Source organism: Mya arenaria, chromosome 3, assembly GCF_026914265.1.
Source record: "Mya arenaria isolate MELC-2E11 chromosome 3, ASM2691426v1".
NCBI classification, from domain to species: domain Eukaryota; kingdom Metazoa; phylum Mollusca; class Bivalvia; order Myida; family Myidae; genus Mya; species Mya arenaria.
The window spans coordinates 6,874,894-6,895,712 of NC_069124.1; the positions used below are offsets into that span (position 1 = coordinate 6,874,894).

The following is a 20,819-nucleotide window of genomic DNA, read 5'->3' on the forward strand; positions in this document are numbered from 1 at the left end:
AAGCAGATCCCGCGGTTTAGTGACTTTGAAACCGCGACAGTTATTAAACATATTCCTAGCTGCGGCACAGATGTGTATATTCATGACATCTCTATGTATCATTTTATATGTATAGCTGTACGATTGTGTATTCGTCTAAAGAAATAAACGGACTGTGAGTAATTGCAGTTCCAAAGAGAAAAAAACATTTTAACTTTATTTTGTTAAATTGAGGTGGGAGGAAAAGCATATAACATAGCCTCTCGTGTAAGATAGGTTTAACCCAAACCTCGGTTAACCTCGTTTCCGCAAAACATCCTACGCTCAGGTTTGGATAAACCTATTGTACACGAGCGGCCATGGACGATACGTATAGTCTTAGACTCATACATACATAGTCGTCTTAATACAGACCATGGAACAAACTCCATTCCAGACAGATGTTAATGTCTAAAGGCGTTGCAACAAAATAAGAAAAAAAAAACAGGATGTAATTCCTAATTGTTGAATGGTGTCAAAGGATTCCGACTGAAAATTGTCCCGAATAGGCTACACTTATACATAGTTAACCTCAAATTAGTTCTGAAAGTCGCTATTTCAACTCCTTATTTTCAGTGTTGTTATTTCACTGATTAAACTCCATTTTTCATCGAAAAGCATGAAAGAAATAATATTTTTACATTGATGTTTCTTGTGTTTACAACATTAATGAAACCTTTTTAATTATAAATGGTGTACAGTAAACCAACATGTGTCAAGAACAAGTTGATAGATACATGATGCTTATGTCAATTCTTTTTAAATTGGTTATAAGGACTTTACTAATGTTAGAAGGTGTGTGTTGTTTTATACTATGATTATCATTTCTGCTTCGCAGAATGTTTATCCACTAATGACTTTTAAACAATTAGAAATCCTTGAAAGTGGTAATGCTCCTTAAAGTTATACCTGGTATTCTATAAATACGTCCTTCGTTGCCGAGAAGTAATGTTTATACACACTGCGTTCATTTGCACAGCAATCTAGGTGCTTACGCATTCCGTTCCAAAATCTTCAGTTACGATAGGCAATCTGTTTTATAGCGATATTTTAATGTTACTTTATGTGACTTTGTCTCTCGGTGAGCGTCGGGCGTTGAATATTTAAATGCATAATCAAGTTCTTTCGGCAGAGTAATCTTCGCTGTTCGCTTAGATAATAGTTCAGCATGACGATCAGTATTTGTAGATACGCGTTAGATAGTCATCTGAAATGGTACGATGTTTAAACATTCCTTTTCCAAGGAAACCAAATATTGCGCGTGAAACGTGTTTGTTTTTGTAATGAACAACACTGTTCAACTGCAAACCTTTTACTACAAAAAGGACTTCAAAAAATGATGTTATGATATTATGTCGGTGCAACACTGATATGGGAAGATGTTCGACAAAATGTCGATGCACTTAGAGTGGCATGTATCACTGAATCAGTGGTGTTGCATACCATATATGAAAACTCCCATTCAAGCTGTGAAAGATATATGTGTGATGGGTACCTTAACAGTTGACCAGGGGAACAATATTCAAAAATCCTTACAGTGTACGGGATTGTGACAGACCGAACACGCTCTTAGAAGACTTTAACCGCGTCGTATAACCACTTTTTATGACGCACACGTGGTCAGTTGTAAATATTCCTGAACCAGAAAAAAAACATTACCGGATAATGTGTGGCTAAGAATGATCTACTCGCGCCTATTCGCGTCGTCTAGCTTTGTCTTGACAATGTCCCTGCGAATAAGATAAACGGAAAATGTGATATCATATTCTGTACAAGAAAAACGAACCTTTACATGATAGTTTGTTGCTAAGTATGACCTACTCGCGCATATACGCGTCGTCTAGCTTCTTCGTGACAATGTCTCTGCGAATAAGTCGTGGTAAATGTTTTATATAGGAGAACTGCAAGGTCGAGACGCGCCATGACCTTAGCTCAGCCGTATTCCAATGTACAGACAGGATACTATAAAATGCCTATCAAAATGGTTTTAAGACTAGATAAACGCTTCATAAAGAGTGTTGATGTGTATTGGACTTCATTCAATAATCTTGGATTTCTAACTATAATTTTCTAATGTATAAGGTTAAGCATTACCAAAATATAACTTAGAATTGATACATTTACATTTCAATATTATTGACTCTTACAAAGATCTTTACACGCCGCACAATGTTTTAATATCATGAACATTTGTGACGTTTGGTTGCAAAATATAATGTCGCAATTCACTTGAGAATACTTTATATTGTAAAGAAGATAATACTCTATGCAAGTGAATACGAACTAATACATCGTGGCAAGATTAAATCGATAGGAATACGCTGTGTCATTTTCTTAAATCCAGTGCTATTCATGTTATTTTTTAATAGAATTCCACGTATGGGCGTACTTTCGTTTTACGACAAACACAATAAACACGGAGTTAGCAGTGAGCAAATCGCAATTATTATATGTGTTTATAATGAATACCGGGGCAGCAAAATGCATAATGACGATTATGTATGGCGGGTTTTCAACTGTTGTATATTTTAATCATTCGTTAAAATTTTCTTTACCAACGTTGCTTTTGATGATTCTCCTTCTAATTTTACATATTACTGACGATAGGACCAGTATACCAAAAGAACATTTTATAATTGATCTGTGTTTTCCATTTCTGATTTTGCTATGTGTTTTTGTCGTCGTGTTTTCTTCGAACTGGATTTATTGCATTTCGAATGAATGCTGTACCTCAACATGGATAACAAGCAATTTTACTGGTAGACCTCGAAATAAGTAAAATTTCGTCTTTTTGTAACCATGACGTTTATAAAAGTAATTATTTAGACCTTTAACTTTCCATACTTACGTAAATAGTTAACATGTTCTATGTAAATTATCAAAGGGCTGGCATTGGCCCTGAACCAGAAACTGTATGGGCAACATCTTGTCATTGGGCCAACAGTTGCACACTTGAGAGAGCATGTCGAGATGAACCCCAAGAGGCCTCTCGTGCTCTCGTTTCATGGTCGGCCGGGCACTGGAAAGAATTTAGTTAGCTCCTTGATCTCTGAGCATATGTACGCAAAAGGAATGTCAAGTCAGTATGTGCATTACTTCTCTGCAACGAAGGACTTTATGCACGAGGGTAAATTGGAAGGATATAAGGTAATGGCGATTTATCAGAACAAGGTTTTCAAAAAAATTGAGTATCGATCTTGTAAAACTCGATTATTTGTCAATTCATGATATAATGCAGAGTGATAAAACTTGCAAAACTTTTTCAAATTCAATTCTAACAACGTGCCAATGCGTTTATTAAATAAAAGATTTAATATGCATGTTATAACAATGATACAGTAAATATGCTACATTGTAGCACACCACAGAGCAACACATCGTAGCAGCCATGCAGGCATGTCCACAATCTCTCTTTATTTTCGATGAAATGGACAAAATGCCAAGTGGAATTATGAATGTTATGAAACCGTACCTTGAGTATAACCAACCTGTTGAAGGGACAGACTACAGGCGCTCAGTGTTTATATTTTTAAGGTTAGCTAAAGTATGCATTGTGAAATCACATTTGCTTTTATCCGGTTTTGTTATGCACAAAACATGAATACAGCGCTTTCAAGCTGATCGATTTTGAAATTTCTTGCTCGGTTTCTATTATATTCCTTATAATGCATATTGATCTTTATATAAGTGGGTTGTTTCTTCTATATTTTAGATAAACTAGTTATAATCATCGAGTTAACGATAGGACATTGTATGATAAAGATAATTTAGTATCATTTTCACATTTTGATAGATATGTATTGCAAACGATTATTCATGAATATTCATATAAATTTGAGGATCATTTCTGATATAAACAATCATTATTGCAATTTTAACCGTAATTAACAAATATTACCATTAACTGATATCTTTTAGTTAGGAATTTGTTTGACTGCATGCCACCTGTTCGTATTTACAGCAACATTGGAAGAAATCAAATAGCAAATGCCTTGCTTGATCACATGCAACAATATAAAGAGCGATATACGTTGAAAATTCGTGATTTGGAGGAAATTGTGCGTCTCCCGAGCTGTGACCTTGAAAGTGTGTTTTCTATTAAACACATTCATTCTCATAGTTTCATAAGCATGCGATTTGAGTTCGGAGGGATTTTTCTTTCCAAAGAAATTAAAGCTACTGTTTGTATTTTACTAAGTAAAAAAGAACAATTATAAGAATAAAACGCTTTCGTTGTCTTAAATTTGTTTTCACACTGTAATTTTAGGCACCTTCAAGAAAAGCGTTTGTGTTAGGAGCAGTCCTATTTCTGCCTTTATCCCATTTCTTCCACTTGAAAGAAGACACGTGGAACAATGCATCATAAACGGTTTGTTTGAGAAGGGCTATTACCAGTATGGTTTCCAAATTGATAACGATACTGTGAAACAAATTGCTGACGAGATGACCTACTTTCCCGAAAACACTCGGCTGTTTTCAACTACAGGATGCAAAAGGGTCTATGAAAAGATTGATCTCATCATGCAGCACGATTAATAGTGCATTACATTGAGTTGTCAGAAGATTGGATCGTCGCATACTACATTGGCATGGCCAAACACTGCAAACTTCACTAGAATCGGGAATAAACATTACTAGATCAAAGTATTTTATAGCTTGAAGTATAATATTAAACTACTAAATGTAACAGATATATGTTTCGTTATAACGAACAAATGCTTCATATTTACAAAAGGTCAGCGAGGTAAATTCTTGAGTCTTAGAACAATTCCTCGGATGGAAATCCGTATTCTTTAAGTGTATCTTACTAAGCATGAATGTGTTTTCTTGCAATTTTCTCATACGCAAATATGTTTCGGGAGGATTTTATATGATTTCTGTTTTGCATATAATTACGTGTTTGTTAATCATGTGAATTTTTATAAAAAAATACACTGATTTTAACTCACATTGTTTAAACAAACAGTAACACTCACAAAAGGGGTTGTGACTCAGTGCTTGGGATATTGACGTGTTAGGATTTAGCCAGGACAACTTGCAGGCTTTTTGACAGCGCATGTATATGCTTGTGTGTGTTTTTTTTTCCTTTGTTCATGTTGTTTGAACTCCTGGTTTCATCAATAATATAATCACTATTAGACTGAATGAGCACTAAGGATTGGATCTTTGCCGTTGATGTCCGTATATGAGTAAGAGTGGAATTTTATATGTATATTTGATTACATATCACTAATAATTTTTTCATAATTATGACTAATGAACTTCTTAACAGAAACTATTTTTTCTCAAATATTCATTTTTCTCTATTGCCGTATTAACGCGTCCAACTATACCTTTCGTGCATATTTTCCCCATGAGTAAATGTTTGGCATACAAATGCCATACTAGATACAGATTTTGATCAAACAATTTAAAGTTCAGGCCGGTTAAAGTGTATCATTTTTGCAGCATGATAATATGAAATTATTATGCAAAAGGCACCCAGAAAGTTATCAGTATGAAATCAATTTAAATATAAAGTTTAAACTCATAGTTTAAAATTTGCTACCAACTCGTTATAGAATGCACGTAGATGATATGATTTAGTTTTACCTGTTATATATAAAGTGTTTAGGCTTGAATGATTTTTACCTTTTGTTAAGCATTCATGGCCAGCTGATTTGGACCATGAAACTAAACACTATCTATCAATTTTTGAGGTATAATTATCATTTATAAAATACAAAAAGTAGATTATGCCATAACAATTACTTTGACTTCGTTTACTTCGAATGTATTACACATACATATACATTCATAAAAGAAAATTCAATCTATAGCCAACTAGAGACTGTATGGCCAAAATCATGTCATAAAAACCACCAGTCAAACTCATTAGAGGCCTTGTGCAAGCAAATCCGAAAAGGAACTCTTGTGCTCTTATATAGAGGTCTGCAATTCACTTTCGTTAGCTATTTGATCGCTGAGCATATGTACGTAAACGGAATGTCAAGTCAGAATATACATGTTTTTGGCGACGAATGACTTGACTCATGTGAGTTAACTTGAAAATATATCAGGTATAGTTTTAATAATATCAGGAATACATATCTATGAAATAATACATATGAATCTCGTAAAGCCATATATTGAAAAATCAAGTGGCTATTAAGAATGTGTCGCATTCAGAACATGAATCCAGAATTCCATTTTATGACTTCAGCGTTGACACCAGATGTTTGAATTACTTTTAAAAACTTCAAAGCACCGGATTAATATTAAATGGGTAATCTTAGGCAACTACTTCCATATTTGTGTATTAAAATCACCCAATAGTTTGTTTTTTTTAAAAAATGACTTATAAACAGATATCCAAACAGTCGTGAAGACTTGTGTTTACTATTTATTTATTTCTCACGTGATGAAAATAATGGCCATTGGACACATGGATGTATAAAACCGTAATTTAATATTTAACCAACCTGACGATGGAATAATTTATAGACATTCACTGAAACTTTTTTTCACGTATTATTTGGGTTTTGATCCTTGATATTCACAATTGTTTTCTTAACCGTGCAGATATGCGTCTATCTTTATATCTATAGTATTTACAATAGTGCATGCAATTCAAGTGCGTCTATTTGTACAGTCTTATTTATCACGTTTAACATTTCCGTGTACGACAATGAATGAACATCGAATGATACAAAATCATATTGAGAACATGCCTGCTGGGTAAACAGTAGGCTTGTTATTCCGATAAAAAAAAATGATATGATATAAACATGTACTTCAATTATACCCGCTTGATCATAATTCAATATTCTCCAAAAGAAATGACAATGTCTGACGTATGATGACCGATTTGTCTGTGTCAATATTTCAATGCCGTATTTACAGCAATATGGGGGGGGGGGGGCTCAGATAACAAAGGCTGTGCTTGATCACATGCAAAATGATCATGAGCGATATTCTATGAATTTTCGGGGTCTTGAAGAAAAGGTTCTACTACCAAGCTACAGCTTAGAAAGTACGCTTAGATTTCTGCTCTATTAAAACACGATGCTTCTATTAATTAAGAATTGTTAAATAAGATCATACTGATATTGTAAAATATAATAATGTTGGTTTCAATTTCCTTTCTGGAAAAAAAAAACATGAAAAACATTATATAACTTTAACTATATTAAAATGTATATATTTACATAAAAAATCAACCACCGTCACAGATTGAAACTGCAGCTATGAGCCCTGTAGTTGTGCTTTACTCCAAACATTGATTTTAGCGCTGATTTTCGTCTGTTCGTCCGTTGGTCCTTATATAAATATTCATTTTCCACTCCGTACCTCCTAATCCTCATGAAGGATTCATATGAAACCAGCGTCAAATGTAAACCACATAAAGACGACGTGCAGAACCCACATTTCAGATGCGCCGACTAAAGGTCAAGGTCACAGTTTACGGTCAAAGATTCGATTCATATATTTCTTGTAAGCTCATTATTTCCTTTACTTCGTCAAAGGATTTTAATAAAAGTCGGGCCAGATGTTCACTACATCGAGAAAAAATAAATGCCCCCCACCCCCACCCTCATAAGGTGCACCGGCTCAGGGTCGCTGAGTTGGGTGATTTAAAACATTTTTCTGAAAGTTTTTTTAAGCAAAAACATCGCCAAACGTCTTGCATTTTTTGTTATGTGTATATCAAATCAGGTATTTGGATTTTTTAAACTTTGACGTGTTCCAGTGCCCCGTCGAAGTCTTTGATTAAATCACCTGGATCTTCTAAGCCAATGCTAGAAAAGAAAAATATAAAGCCATGCTTAAAAAAGCTACGTTTCGCGAAAAACCAAACAACATGAATAGTTATAATATAGCTTAGTTGATTAGGGTACATCGAAACGTGTCTTTTAGTTCATAATATTTTCTACTCGATTCAGAGGATATCAACGATTTGAAAAAATACTGAAATGAAACCTAAATATCTCGAATGGACATTATTAAAAAACAGGCTAAATCAGAATATTGTTTACACAAATTGTGTTGAACAAAAGTAGAGTGAATAATAACCTGATTCTGACAAGTCCTTCCGTTATTCCGGCCTTTCGCCGTTCGTCGTCAGACATTATCATTGGTCCATGTGTCATTGTGGCCGGATGTTGAACAAGGGTCTCAACTCCTCCTAGTGACACCGCCAACTGTGCAAGGTGCAGGTTCTGGTACATGAAACAGTAACTTTGATTATAAACGCGTTTAGCTAATTGGAAACATATTCACATCTTAAGTCGTGACAATATTATATCATACTACTCGGATAACGTTAATATACCAATTAGCATGTTTCCTTAAAACTACTTCGGTCGGCTCGTACACCGGCAGATAGCATTATGATATTAGCTAATTATGCATTATACTAATATACAAACAAACTACCTCGACAAAGGCTTTTCCTCCTTCAACGCCACCTTTTATTTCGACTGCAATCATTCCACTAAACCCCCTAACCATCTGTCGCACAGCAATATCATGTTGTGGGTGGGATTTCAGGCCAGGATAAAGTACATATTGAACCTTTGGATGCCTTTCGAGAAACTCGGCAACTTTTAAAGCATTCGAAGAATGTCTTGGCATTCTGACGTGTAACGTTTTAATCCCTCTCAGCAGTAGACTTCCATCATGGGGTGACAACTGGACACCAAGAGAGCTCTGGTACCTCTTCATTTCTTTCCAATTCTGAACATCCTTGAAGGTGAGACAACCAGCCGTTAAGTCGCTATGGCCGCCAAGGTACTTCGTACAGCTATGCATGGATATGTCTATTCCATACCTGATCGCCGGCTGGCAAAACGGACTAGCGAATGTGCTGTCGACGAGCGTAAGAATGCCACGAGTCGCGCCAAGTTTTCCAAAGGCCTCCAAGTCGAGCACCGTCATATTTGGATTACAAGGCGATTCTCCATACAGCAATTTGGTATTGGGCTTAATAGTCTGTTCATACTCCCGTAAAGCGCAGCCAGCAGGTACCCATGTTGTTTCAACCCCATACTTTTTAAGGATCTTGTCCAGACAATCAAATGTTGCACTGTAGCAAGGGTTTTGACATATCACGTGATCTCCTGCTTGCAAAAAGCCAATCAAAACAGACGAAATTGCAGCCATTCCGGACGTAAAAACAAGTGTTCCAGCGCCACCTTCAATAGCGTTGATAGCGCATTCCACTGCATCTGAATTAGGATTTCCTAGTCGACCATAGATATATCCAGACTCCTTAAGGATTCGTAGATAATCATCAACATGCTTCATTATGTACGTACTACTGTGGTAAATTGGGTTTACGAGTGGCTCTGTGCCTGGATTTTCAAATCGTGTTGCCACGGTCAGGGTGTCGATCGACAGCTTAGATACATCCATTCCTGGAATGTCCTCCAGCTGTGACTTTGCAGGGTTCCAATATTTGCTGAAAATTATTATACTAGAGTATTGCATTAATTGTTTTCTATGAATATAGAAATCGCATATTATGATATATACTGATGAAATACAAACAAAATGCTGGTAACATTAGTCCTCTTCGACGATTCTTATTACATTTCTGTCCGCTAGCGAAAAGTGTCGATAAAAATAAAGCTTTTTTCAAAAGTATGTTCACAAGCCTGTATAACATAAACACGACATTAACATGATTTTTGACATCTTTAGCTCCTATTCATAACTATTAACTTGATTTATATGTTGTTTTTGAGCAATTTTGAAATGATATATACAAATACAACATATATTAGTATATGGCTCTGTTTAAACAACTCTATATATTTTTATATTTCAATTACATATTTCTGTATGTATTAAAACGCGTCCTAATTTGAATAAACGACACGAACGCTAATGCTTAGAATAAAAGGAGTTTACATGATGGGGTTAAAAAGACAAGCCTACCTCATTTTAATGTCCGGTTTCGGATAACAAACCTCTGTAAATGCCGGTGGTGAAATTGTGAGGAATAACAGCGTACATATGGGACGTACAAACACTGGGTTTAATTGCTATCAGTACTTGAGGTCGTAAGTATGTCATCTCTAGTTTACTTCAACTAAATTTAAATATACTGCATACTTAATCACGTTTTCTGACCTGAACATGGCAATGAATACAGTATAGATATGATGTATGTGAGTAGATAATTTAATATCTGAACTTTTCACATGATTTAAATAAAAATCATCTCGAAAAAGGTAGAATTAATTTCATGTTTAAGCCATATTAACAAAATTGATATTTAAAAATGTGTTCCGTTAATTCAATATCGTTTAAGTTATATTAACACAATCTTGACTGACATTATACAAATAATCATTATTTTCCATTTATTAACTTTTACAAACAACAACGAATGTGTATATATTAAAAAAATAGCTGCATAGTATTCCGAGTTTGATACCCGACAGCCTTATTCTATTTATCAAATATATGTATATAGTTGTCCGCTTGTGGCCTCGCTGCCCATTTGGCAAAATTTGCAATTCATGGCATTCTACAGAACTGATTGTCCCGAGGTGGAGGGGTGACATCTCAAATGTTGCTCGAGGCCGAAATAACCATGAATTAACTGTTTTATTACCTGACCGAAATTCTATTGGAACATTTTATTTTAATAAAAACCATTTATGCTATGCCGTCTAAAGATAAAATATGGAAATTCCGATGGCGTCATAGCGCGAGAGGGAAACAGTTCAAACTTTTGACCTTGGAATAGTTCAATCAAAGACAAATTGATAGCTTTCATATTTAACAGAAAAAGAGTACATATCTGTATTTATATAACGAATCAGGTTATACTACAAAATATGCATTGGCAATGAAGCACTTACGAGTAAATACATACTCTTGCATTCATCTTTCTAAATGCCACGTGACATCCTTAATATATATTTATTGAATTGTAACACTGAATCAACACTTATCATATGATTATAATTTATTTTAAAATTACATGTCTTGAAACTGAAACCCGTTTACAACTATTTAATATTAAGTATGAATCATGATGTTTAAATTTCACAATTATTCATATACATGGTATAAATAAAACATATTTCATATACACACACAAATAAATGCAAACAATGATACTAGAAAATATACATGTATAGTGATATTTGCTATTCACGTCAGGTTTTGCTCCTGATACTGCTTAATGAGGTAATAACCCCAATACGTTATATTAAATACAATAAATAGCAACGGAAATAACAATCGTGCGTATTTATCAATCACATTTACGTCCCTTACAACCGGAAGCTTTGGCTTCAATATTTTTGCAGTCTGTCTAACAGTGGAAAGAATTTTCCGTTTCGGAACGAGATTTCCGTTCCGTCTTTTGAGCACATTTGCGGGTGAGTATCCCCTGTTAACAACGCAAGAACGAGGCATGACCGGGGCCATTCGGATCACCGGTTGGTCACTAGAACATTCTGTCTCAAAGTTGAACACATTTTGATAACTGTTTCTTATTGCTGGAAGTGGGGACACGTTAATGTTGTTAGCTTCTTCCATGCTGGATGCATCCCTTTGCTAAAGTGAGAAAATAATCAGGGTATACAACTACGGTTATATCATACTAATATGTTAGCGCGATTGTGGCGGCACCTTAATGATGATGTAAAATCATGCTCGAGTGTTCCTGGGTGGAAACATGCACATGAGGGTTAACAAACATTGCATTTTCCCATTCGTGCCGTTAAGTTATAATATTGATTTATTCACTTGATTTTTTATACGATTTGTTTGAAAGATATTCATTTATATTTTGGATGTAATTACTTTTAGGCAGGTGCTAGAAGGCGTTGTCAGTGTTTTATTTGCCATTACAGAGTATTGACAGTGTATTTTATATGCATCAAACTAGGGGAGTACGTTGGCGGTAAATTAACGGGAAATTAATGCTAATTATTCGTTAATAATATGTCGCAAATTCATATCCTAAGACAAAGCTAACGCTTATTCTCAATTATTGTAAGAAAACATCATAACAGTATATAGGAAACCTTACCATTAATTTAGAGTTTCTGTCGTTGCTGATTCCTCCATCTTTTGCCTTCTTTGCCTTACGTTTTGCCCGTGCACCCCAGTAGGTATAGTTAACAGCAGCGTACTCGAGCAGTGCCGCAAACACGAACACAAAACACATGACCAGGTATATGTCGATAGCCTTTATATACGAGATCCGGGGGAGTGATGACCGAACGCCGTTACTTATGGTAGTCATCGTCAATACTGTTGTTATGCCTGCAACAAAGCGCAATGTATGTTTAAGTTTAAAATACGTGACTGAATTTTATTAAAACAAAAACCTGTTCCGTTTTCATAGGCGAAACAAGTTCACAATTAAATGGAACGTCTGTTCAAACCTTCATTTTTCATTTTCAGAAAATGATTGTATTTTACGCACAATTCTTTATACGGCATATTCATTGTGTTGTTCCAGAGAAGATGTAATGGGTAGTCATAAACCGTCGATGTATTATTATTACTGTCTTGATATCATTTTGTTTTCCGGTTAATATTTATTGGCACATTCGAATAAGTTATGGTGGCTCGACCAAACTAATCATACATCGGGCTCAGATTAAGCCAGTTGACATTCCGAAAGTTATTCCTACGTTTGCATCGTACCTAAATACATGGACAGGGGCGGATCCAGAATTCGACTTTAGAGGGGGCGTAACTAAGGAGGCGTTCCCATTTGACTTGCGCCCCTCCCTCAGAAATGAAATTTATTTGGTTTAGAGTGCTGTCAGGGGGGTTGGGTCCTCCCCCCAAGAAAATTTTATCAAATTCTAGTCAGAAATGGTGCATTTTGGGCGTATTTTATTACTTTTCTTGTCCTATATTGAAATAAAAAGTAAACTTGAACTTTTTTGAGGGGGGGGGGGGGCGTGCGCCGGGTGCGCCCCCCCCCCCCCTCCCTCATGAATCCGCTAGCGCGCTTGTGCATGGTAACACTTCACACTCGCCCATAACGATAATTATTTCTTTTCAAATGTAACGCCTAGATTTACACATATTTCAATATCGAACGCTATACATTTGCATTCGCGGTTAGCTTCAATTACATCGCAAAGTTCACATACCCTTAAAGCCTAAGTCACACATTCAGGATTTTTACTGCCGTCCTTGATAGGACCATTCCCGATTAAAATGTGTCAAAAGTCTGATCAAGATCCTGTGATTCGTGGCTGGAAATTCAAACTTTTATTAAAATTTGTAAAAACATTTATTTAATCACGACAACTTATTGTTCAGGAGGCGTCCCGATCCAGCCGTTTCCAGCAGAATTCGTCCCAATTATCCCGTTCTAAATCCGATTCTGATCCGATTTGTATCTTTGTCATGGTAAAAAACGACCGAATCTGTCACGACATAGTCACGATTGTAATCCGACTAGACAAAATCGGCTGAGTTTCCCGAATGATACGGGACGCACCTAACTGTCGGGAGTGCTAGGCCGACCTCTCCGGACCATTCCCGATCCGTAGGACTCTGTTACGAACATATACGACTGCGTTCAGACAATGATAGGACATTCCAGATCATTGAGGATAGTAATCCGACTTTTTCGCTATTCGTGTCGTAGCGCTGTCTGATCTCAAACGGGAGCCATAATCGGCACTGTGTGAACGCCGCATTACGTAGATATTACTACCTTTAAAATTTACTGCCGCCCAGAGGAAAAAAAAATATATTGTCCAGAAAATACTGCCATCTTGTACGGATATATACGGAGATTACCGATAAACACGCGCATGCGCATTTATTGATACTTTTCGATGTAAACAGAATACACTATGGCTAAAAAACGGTTTTGTAATATATTAATAAATCAGATTTAACAACTATAGTCGAAGAATAAAATCAAGGACTTTAAAACGTGTAGTACAACAGGGGATGAAACTGTTCGACGAGTATGTGTTGGTACTCTGTTTGATAGTCCCTAGATGGGATTTCAAAACATCTGTTGGAAAGTATACGAAATTGACATCCAGCAATGACACATACAAATCGAAGGTGAAACAACTAAAAATAAATAAAATAAAAGGTCTTGGTTTAGATACGCTTAGCACAAACCGGTCACCTCAGACGGAAATCTTGAGAACTTGAACATGGACTGTATTCCACTGAATGTAACAACTCCGAGCAGACTACAAAACAACGTCTGGTTTGACCTCATGTACTACCTCATCACACGAGGAACCTCCGTTCTATGACCAAGTCAAATTTTGCTATTGGGACCGCTTCAACCAGAAGTTCGTTTATCAGGTTATCGTCTAAGCAACTCAAAATCACAGGTAGCTGATATTTTGTTTGAAAATTTGTCTTTTATGTACTTGAAGTTTTCTAGTTCATTGTGATAAATTGATAATTTGCCTCAATCGACAGTTTTTCCTCAAAACTACAGAAACAAGCTCAGTAGCCAAAAGTTTAAACATAAACACCGTTTAATGGCACAGGGTAAACGTTGACAATTTTAACCCACCACCCATCTAATATTAATATAATCTCTGAGAAATGTCGTGCCAATGTGACAGGGGTATATTTATAATCAGTATAAAAAAACACAACATTAATTTTGAGTAATAAACCTTTAACTACTTACTAAAAAATGCATTTATGGAAAATCAATAACTGCTAAATGATTGTTACAGTGTATTTAATACCTGAAATCAAACAAATATTAAAGGACTGGTGCGTCTCTAAACCCAGAACGGTTTAGTTGTTTCCCTTTCGATTTGTATGTGTCAATATAAAGATTTACGGAAATCAAAGAGAGTCTCAGTAAAAGCGTTCGGGTGGAAATACCGCGTTTGCTTAACATTTCGTTCAAATTAAACACGGCACCCTTAAAAAACCCATTGTTTTCGATATTAATTCATCCTTTTCGGAAAATAAAAACAATTGTATAAATTGTGGTACTGCTCATTTGGAAAAAAGGGTGCACCCTTATCTTAAGCGACATACTTTCCCATATCGTAGGTTGTGTTTCCTTAATTAAAGCCTAAATACATACCATATGTCGGTAAAATACGCTGCTATGGTTACTAGACGAAAATGCTATTTTTTTAAATATTACCATAATTTTACCAAACTAGGACGCCAATTATGTGCATAAATGATGCATGGTTCTTTACATAGGGTAGATTTACACATCTTACCATTACATACGCTTTCTTACCTAGCGCTACCCTGGCGGAGGTGGCCTCGTGGTTGATCCAGAAGGATACCCAGGAAAGCATGACAATCAAAATTGAGGGCAGGTAGGTCTGGAACACGAAATACCCAATGTTTCTCTGAAGACGGAAACTCAGCGACAACCGCTGGTACTTGCCTGAATGTTGAAGGAAAACGTGTTAACAGTCTCAATCACAAACACAATAAAACTACAGGGACAATCCCAGTAGTTATAAACTATAAAAATAAATCCGGTTTAGAGGCCAGAAACAAGAGATACAATACATACCATATACACAAAAACCAACACCACTAAAAAACCACACACGCAACAAAATAACTCTACCGATAAATGACGGCAAACCGACATTGCCGAGTTCATACTCCGGACATGCCTTGTGCGTCCTAAAGATCTCTTCTATATTGTATTTATACAATCGGTTTAATCAACAATTGTATCAGTAGATTCGGTTTGTGCATAGAAATAATGAAAGGTTACACAAAGAAAGATTTCTTGCAATCAAGAATTACAAATGATGTGCAGTTAAAATACTTTGATTTAATGCATATTCGACATGTTTAAATTTTTGATCACCTCGAACAAAATATAACAATAAAACATTTCCTTATTTTCCGTATTACGTTTTTAATTCAGTTTGAACAACAAAGAGTTGTAAACCAAGGCCAAGGTTTGTATTAAGATTTATCTATGTTACATTAAGAGCAAATAGAGCAAAAAACAGATCTCATCGATGATAGGATAACAGGGGGTCCAACGTGTTTTGTGTTTGCCGAATTTTAAGTGAGGAAATTGTGTGAAGCAGAATAAAATGGCGGCTTTAGAAGGAATTTCGGTGTTTCAGGAAGTTATTTTCACCTGGTAAGTAAGTTATATTACCTTTCTGGCAATATAAATACGTCAACCCGGAGACCACACGTGTAAGCGTCTCTCGGTTTTTTAACCTATGTTTCTAGAGGCCTTAACAAAAAAGTTATTGAATGTATAAGCTGAACTATTGATTGTTTACAAAGTGAAAATAGAAAATTGCGTGACTTGAAACTGTGTTTTCAGTCCAAGTTTACCATTCTTGTACCTATTTTAGCTATTTGTTATTGAACTTTTGCATAATATTTTCGAGCGCTTGTGCACTTTTACGGGTACTATACGGCCGATTATTTATGTTTAAACACCTTTTATGTTGGGCGAGGAAGTTTTATGCAGTTTTTGTGTGAAGCAGAATAAGAATATGCATGCATCAATAAAAGTGTAATAAAGACACGAGCTGTAACACATGTTAATATTTATAACAAAAGCAAATTTGAACGTACCGTGTATTTGTTATGCAAAATTACTAGTATAGTATTGTAGCAATTCATCTATATGTACTCGGAAATTAAATTATTACTCGGTATATCAATGTAAGAACTCTTGATGTAACATGAACGTCCCGCAATACGGCAAATACAATGAATGCAATATTATCAGTCTGATATTATATTACTAACGAAAATACGTTTTAGAACAGTTGAAGTCTACCCATCTCCCACCCCACCAACCCCTGCAGTTGTCTGGCAATAGATTTTGGGCACAACGCTAAATAACAAAATATATGTATGAAATAAAAAATACGATATAATAATAAAGCACAATGACTTACTTTCACTGAAATGTACAGATATTTATGTTGTCTAACCTGGTCTAAAATAATTTGTTAATAGTTTATGGTATTTTTATTCATGCAGGATTATAGAGAGTTACTCATCGTATTACCCTGAAACTGGAATATGTATTTTTCTAGATCGTGCTCCCTGCGGACGGAATTACATTTCTTTATAGTTAAAGTCAACTAAAGGGATATGCAAAGTAAACTAGTTCATCACACAAGAATATATTGAATTATCCACACTTTCATTCTTTTAACGCCACCCACATAGTGCCTTGGCAAATATTAAAACGATGTCCGCCGGGAACCTTGCGTCGGCGTGGAATCATTTAAGGCAATTGGACTGTTCGTTAACAGTCAAACAACCATTTCGCAAACCAACAAAGATTCATATCACATTTTAGCAAGAACGTACCGCCTTAAACACATATAAAAACGTTTGAGTTGACTAAAGAAAAATAATTTCGCCCGCAGAAAACACGATCTAGAAAATTACTTATTCCATTTTTAGGCTTAAGCTTTTACGAAGAGTAACCTTCAGAAATCAAGCATCACCGTGAATACAATGAATAGATAACTGTTCGTTGCGCTATTGCCTGTTATGTAGCTTTGTCGAAAATAGTGTAAACTATGAAAAATACCTTGTTTGTTGACGTTTTCATTAACCGCATGGAATCATGTCACAAAGTGCGCGTGACATACGGTCCTGCCATTGAATTAATATCGTGTTAATTGTGATGTAAGAGATTCATGAATACTGCTACTCTGCAGATACATCATTCTGAGGATTCCGCTGTTAATTCACTAAAAACTTAGAAAAACAATAGTAATTGAACTATATTTACTCATTATAGTTTACCTCTTGTTCCATGTTTCGGTTTGTACAAGTCTGCTTCGTAAATGTATTTTCAAGATATAGGGTAAGATTATAACTAAGGGGAATTACTGTTCATTTTTTCACTAGGCTAGATGCAACTTATTATTCCATCTTGACAGGTAGAAGACATTTATATATCCGGGTACATTACCATATAATTGTACTCAGCAAGTTATTGTAGACCCTGTAAGACTACCTAAACATTGGTACACGTATTTCAGTGAACGTAAGTTATTGACCGCAGTGAAGTGCTTATACCATTAACATCGTCGATGAGTTCAAAGTGGCTGTGGGGTCCTCCCACACGAAAACTATATTTGGTCAGTGTAAAATGGTGCATTTAAGAGTATTCAATGTTGCTAAAATAGTACACAAGTGTATCTGATGGGTAATTTTGCATAACAAATACACGGTATGTTCTTATTGGGTAAAGATTTTCTTTTGTTATTAATATTAACATGTGTTACAGCTCGTGTGTTAATTACACTTATTAAAGCAGGCTTATTCTGATTCTGCTTCACACAAAAACTGCATAAAACTTCCTCGCCCAAAATAAAAGGTGTTTAAACATAAATAATCGGCCGTATAGTGCCCCTGTAAGTGCACTAGCCGTCGAAAAGATAAATAAATCAAAAATACAATAACAAATAGCTAAAATAGGTACAAGAATGGTAAACTTAGACTGAAAACACAGTTTTAAGTCACGCAATTTTCTATTTTTACTTTGTAAACAAACAATAGTTCAGCTTATACATTTAATAACTTTTTTGTTCAGGCGAAATTCCTTCCAACGCCGCCGTTTTATTCTGCTTCACACGATTCCCTCACTTAAAATTCGGCAAACACAAAACACGTTGGACCCCCTGGATAAACTCTCATGAGAACAAGTTGCTAATCTTGCATAATAACATAAATGCATGACTAGCTTCTATATCTCACCGTTAACAACTTCTTCTATCTTATAATTCGTGAAATATTCTCTCTTTTTTAAATAAAAAAATAACGGAAATTCCTTCATCGCATTCAACATAATTGTTATAGCAACACAATTGTTATTATGGAGGTAGAAAGCATCTTTGCCATGCAGGTTTGCTTTGTATACAATTCAAAACTTACTTATGTCTTAAAAACTACCCGAAAGAAGCATCATATCTAGTGTGTGACATTGCATTTAATTTGTTAACAAAGCACGATCAAGAAATGAAAAGAGCGAAATAATACTTATATATAACTTCTTATGAAAAATGATTATACCGGTAATGTAAAAGCATTGCTTTAAACGTCAACGAAATGGAATAAGCTTTAACTTGAATCCGTATGAATTTACTTCTTTTGATGTTGATCGATATAAGAACAAACGTGGTATGGTTTAATATTGTATTTTATGTTTTTCCAAGAAACCAAGCTGAACGTTTTACCTTACAATATAGCTTTCTCTTATTTCGATACAATTCATTGAAAATACTTACTAATTTAACCTCAATTTGCATTAAAGTTATGTTTAAACTAATACATTACTGATCTCGCAAGAAATTTGGTTCTCTTTAGATGGACAAAAAACTACAAAAAAAACTATTTAAGCACGTTAAGGATAAGAAGCCGTTCGTTGACCTAATCAAACTTTTTGTCGGAAAATTTATGCAATTTGTTCAGCTTGGTTCTTACATCGAGCGACATAGATCTTAACTAGATTACAAAACTGGGCTGAGAAAAAACCTTTTCAGGAAACATTCGATTTCATGTTCATTCATTTACCATCGGCATACAGTTGACAGAAACTATATTTTATGAGGCTAATAAAATTTGGAATCGTAGCCTTTTCAGGGCACGAGGATGATTTAAGATTGATTTATTATTACGTGTTCTGATCAATGTGCAAACTAACTCTGCTTAAGGGCTTGATATGTTTTTCTGTTCTTCGTTCGTTCTGAGGATTGACAATTTCCGGAAACAAACACACGAAAACATGGGTTTCTTATGCAATTCTTAAATAGGCATTAGCATTTGAAAGAAGTGGAACAGAACCTCGGAGAATTGATATGTTGTTGTGATATCTTGCAGTTTACCTGCCGAGGAATTCCAACCTTAAATTAAGGTTTATAACTTGCGACAGTTTCGAAACATTGTCTCAACTCTTTTAATAAGTTTCAAAAGCTTCTAATCCCCGATAAAGAAGAGGAAGTCGACAGGCTTTTTGTTAACAAATCATATCCAGACATGGCGACTTTGTGGTTGATACATAGAATTAAAGATGGCCCCAGTGGTAACCTACAAACTGAAGCTACATCGATCTGATTGCGCTTCTTACTTGACAGCAATGTTAAGTGAACCTCTGTCAACGCCTCCCAATACCTGCTTAAGTGGCATTAATGAAGGAATTTTGTTTTCTAAGAGGTATTGAATGTTCATAACGGACCAGGAAATAAATAACTACAATGTGCTTTATCGAATCAGTCTGGGCTGTTCGCTCCTTACCAAAGTGCATAACAAAATACTATATTTAAACAGCTAGCTAGTCGATAACATTTAAACAGTGTATACTTAATGTCCATATTATAGTTTAATGCAGCTAAAAAGAGTAGCGATAGCATGAAATTTGACCGCACTGAGCCATATATCAATATGCAAAATGACACTGCTGTACAAAATTAATTGTTCTAAAAGTAATGCCCTCAAATAAGAAAAAAGCTCTTTCCCATCTTTCAAAAAAGGTTCATAAAACTATTCTCATTCACCAACAAAGAGGAATTATAATTCAGAACAATTATGTGACAGCTTTGTTTTGCAGGTTGATGGATTTCGACCACTCAGACTGCATCTAATCAGGTTTATTTTGCAGGTTGATGGATGTCGACCACTCAGACTGCATCTAATGAGGTTTGTTTTGCAGGTTAATGGATGTCGACCACTCAGACTGCATCTAATGAGGTTTGTTTTTTCAGGTTTCTGGATGTCGACCACTCAGACTGCATTTATGGGGCTTAATTGTGTTTTACGGATGTAAATGATGTTACCTTCATATGGCCTCATGCAGTTGTAACACATATGGGATG

General features: G+C 35.4%; 3 protein-coding genes across 3 annotated transcripts; 1 reads left to right on the forward strand and 2 right to left on the reverse strand.

Moving 5' to 3' along the window:
* Positions 1–3,071: 3,071 nt before the first annotated feature.
* Positions 3,072–5,181, forward strand: LOC128226751 (torsin-1A-like). Its single transcript, XM_052936780.1, has 4 exons — positions 3,072–3,165; positions 3,377–3,552; positions 3,980–4,104; positions 4,286–5,181. Exons 1-4 carry the CDS (start codon positions 3,076–3,078, stop codon positions 4,552–4,554), a joined length of 660 nt encoding a protein of 219 aa, XP_052792740.1. The 5' UTR covers positions 3,072–3,075; the 3' UTR covers positions 4,555–5,181.
* A 2,043-nt stretch (positions 5,182–7,224) lies between these two features.
* LOC128228757 (L-methionine gamma-lyase-like) lies at positions 7,225–10,023 on the reverse strand. Its single transcript, XM_052940253.1, has 4 exons — positions 9,937–10,023; positions 8,434–9,457; positions 8,071–8,216; positions 7,225–7,796 (listed from the first exon to the last, which is right to left on the reverse strand). The coding sequence occupies exons 1-4, from the start codon at positions 9,939–9,941 to the stop codon at positions 7,727–7,729; spliced, it is 1,245 nt and encodes a 414-aa protein (XP_052796213.1). The 5' UTR covers positions 9,942–10,023; the 3' UTR covers positions 7,225–7,726.
* A 977-nt stretch (positions 10,024–11,000) lies between these two features.
* LOC128228552 (gamma-aminobutyric acid receptor subunit beta-like) lies at positions 11,001–20,811 on the reverse strand. The gene is made up of 4 exons (XM_052939922.1): positions 20,781–20,811; positions 15,230–15,382; positions 12,050–12,285; positions 11,001–11,571 (listed from the first exon to the last, which is right to left on the reverse strand). The coding sequence occupies exons 1-4, from the start codon at positions 20,809–20,811 to the stop codon at positions 11,164–11,166; spliced, it is 828 nt and encodes a 275-aa protein (XP_052795882.1). The 3' UTR covers positions 11,001–11,163.
* Between the last annotated feature and the right edge of the window lie 8 nt (positions 20,812–20,819).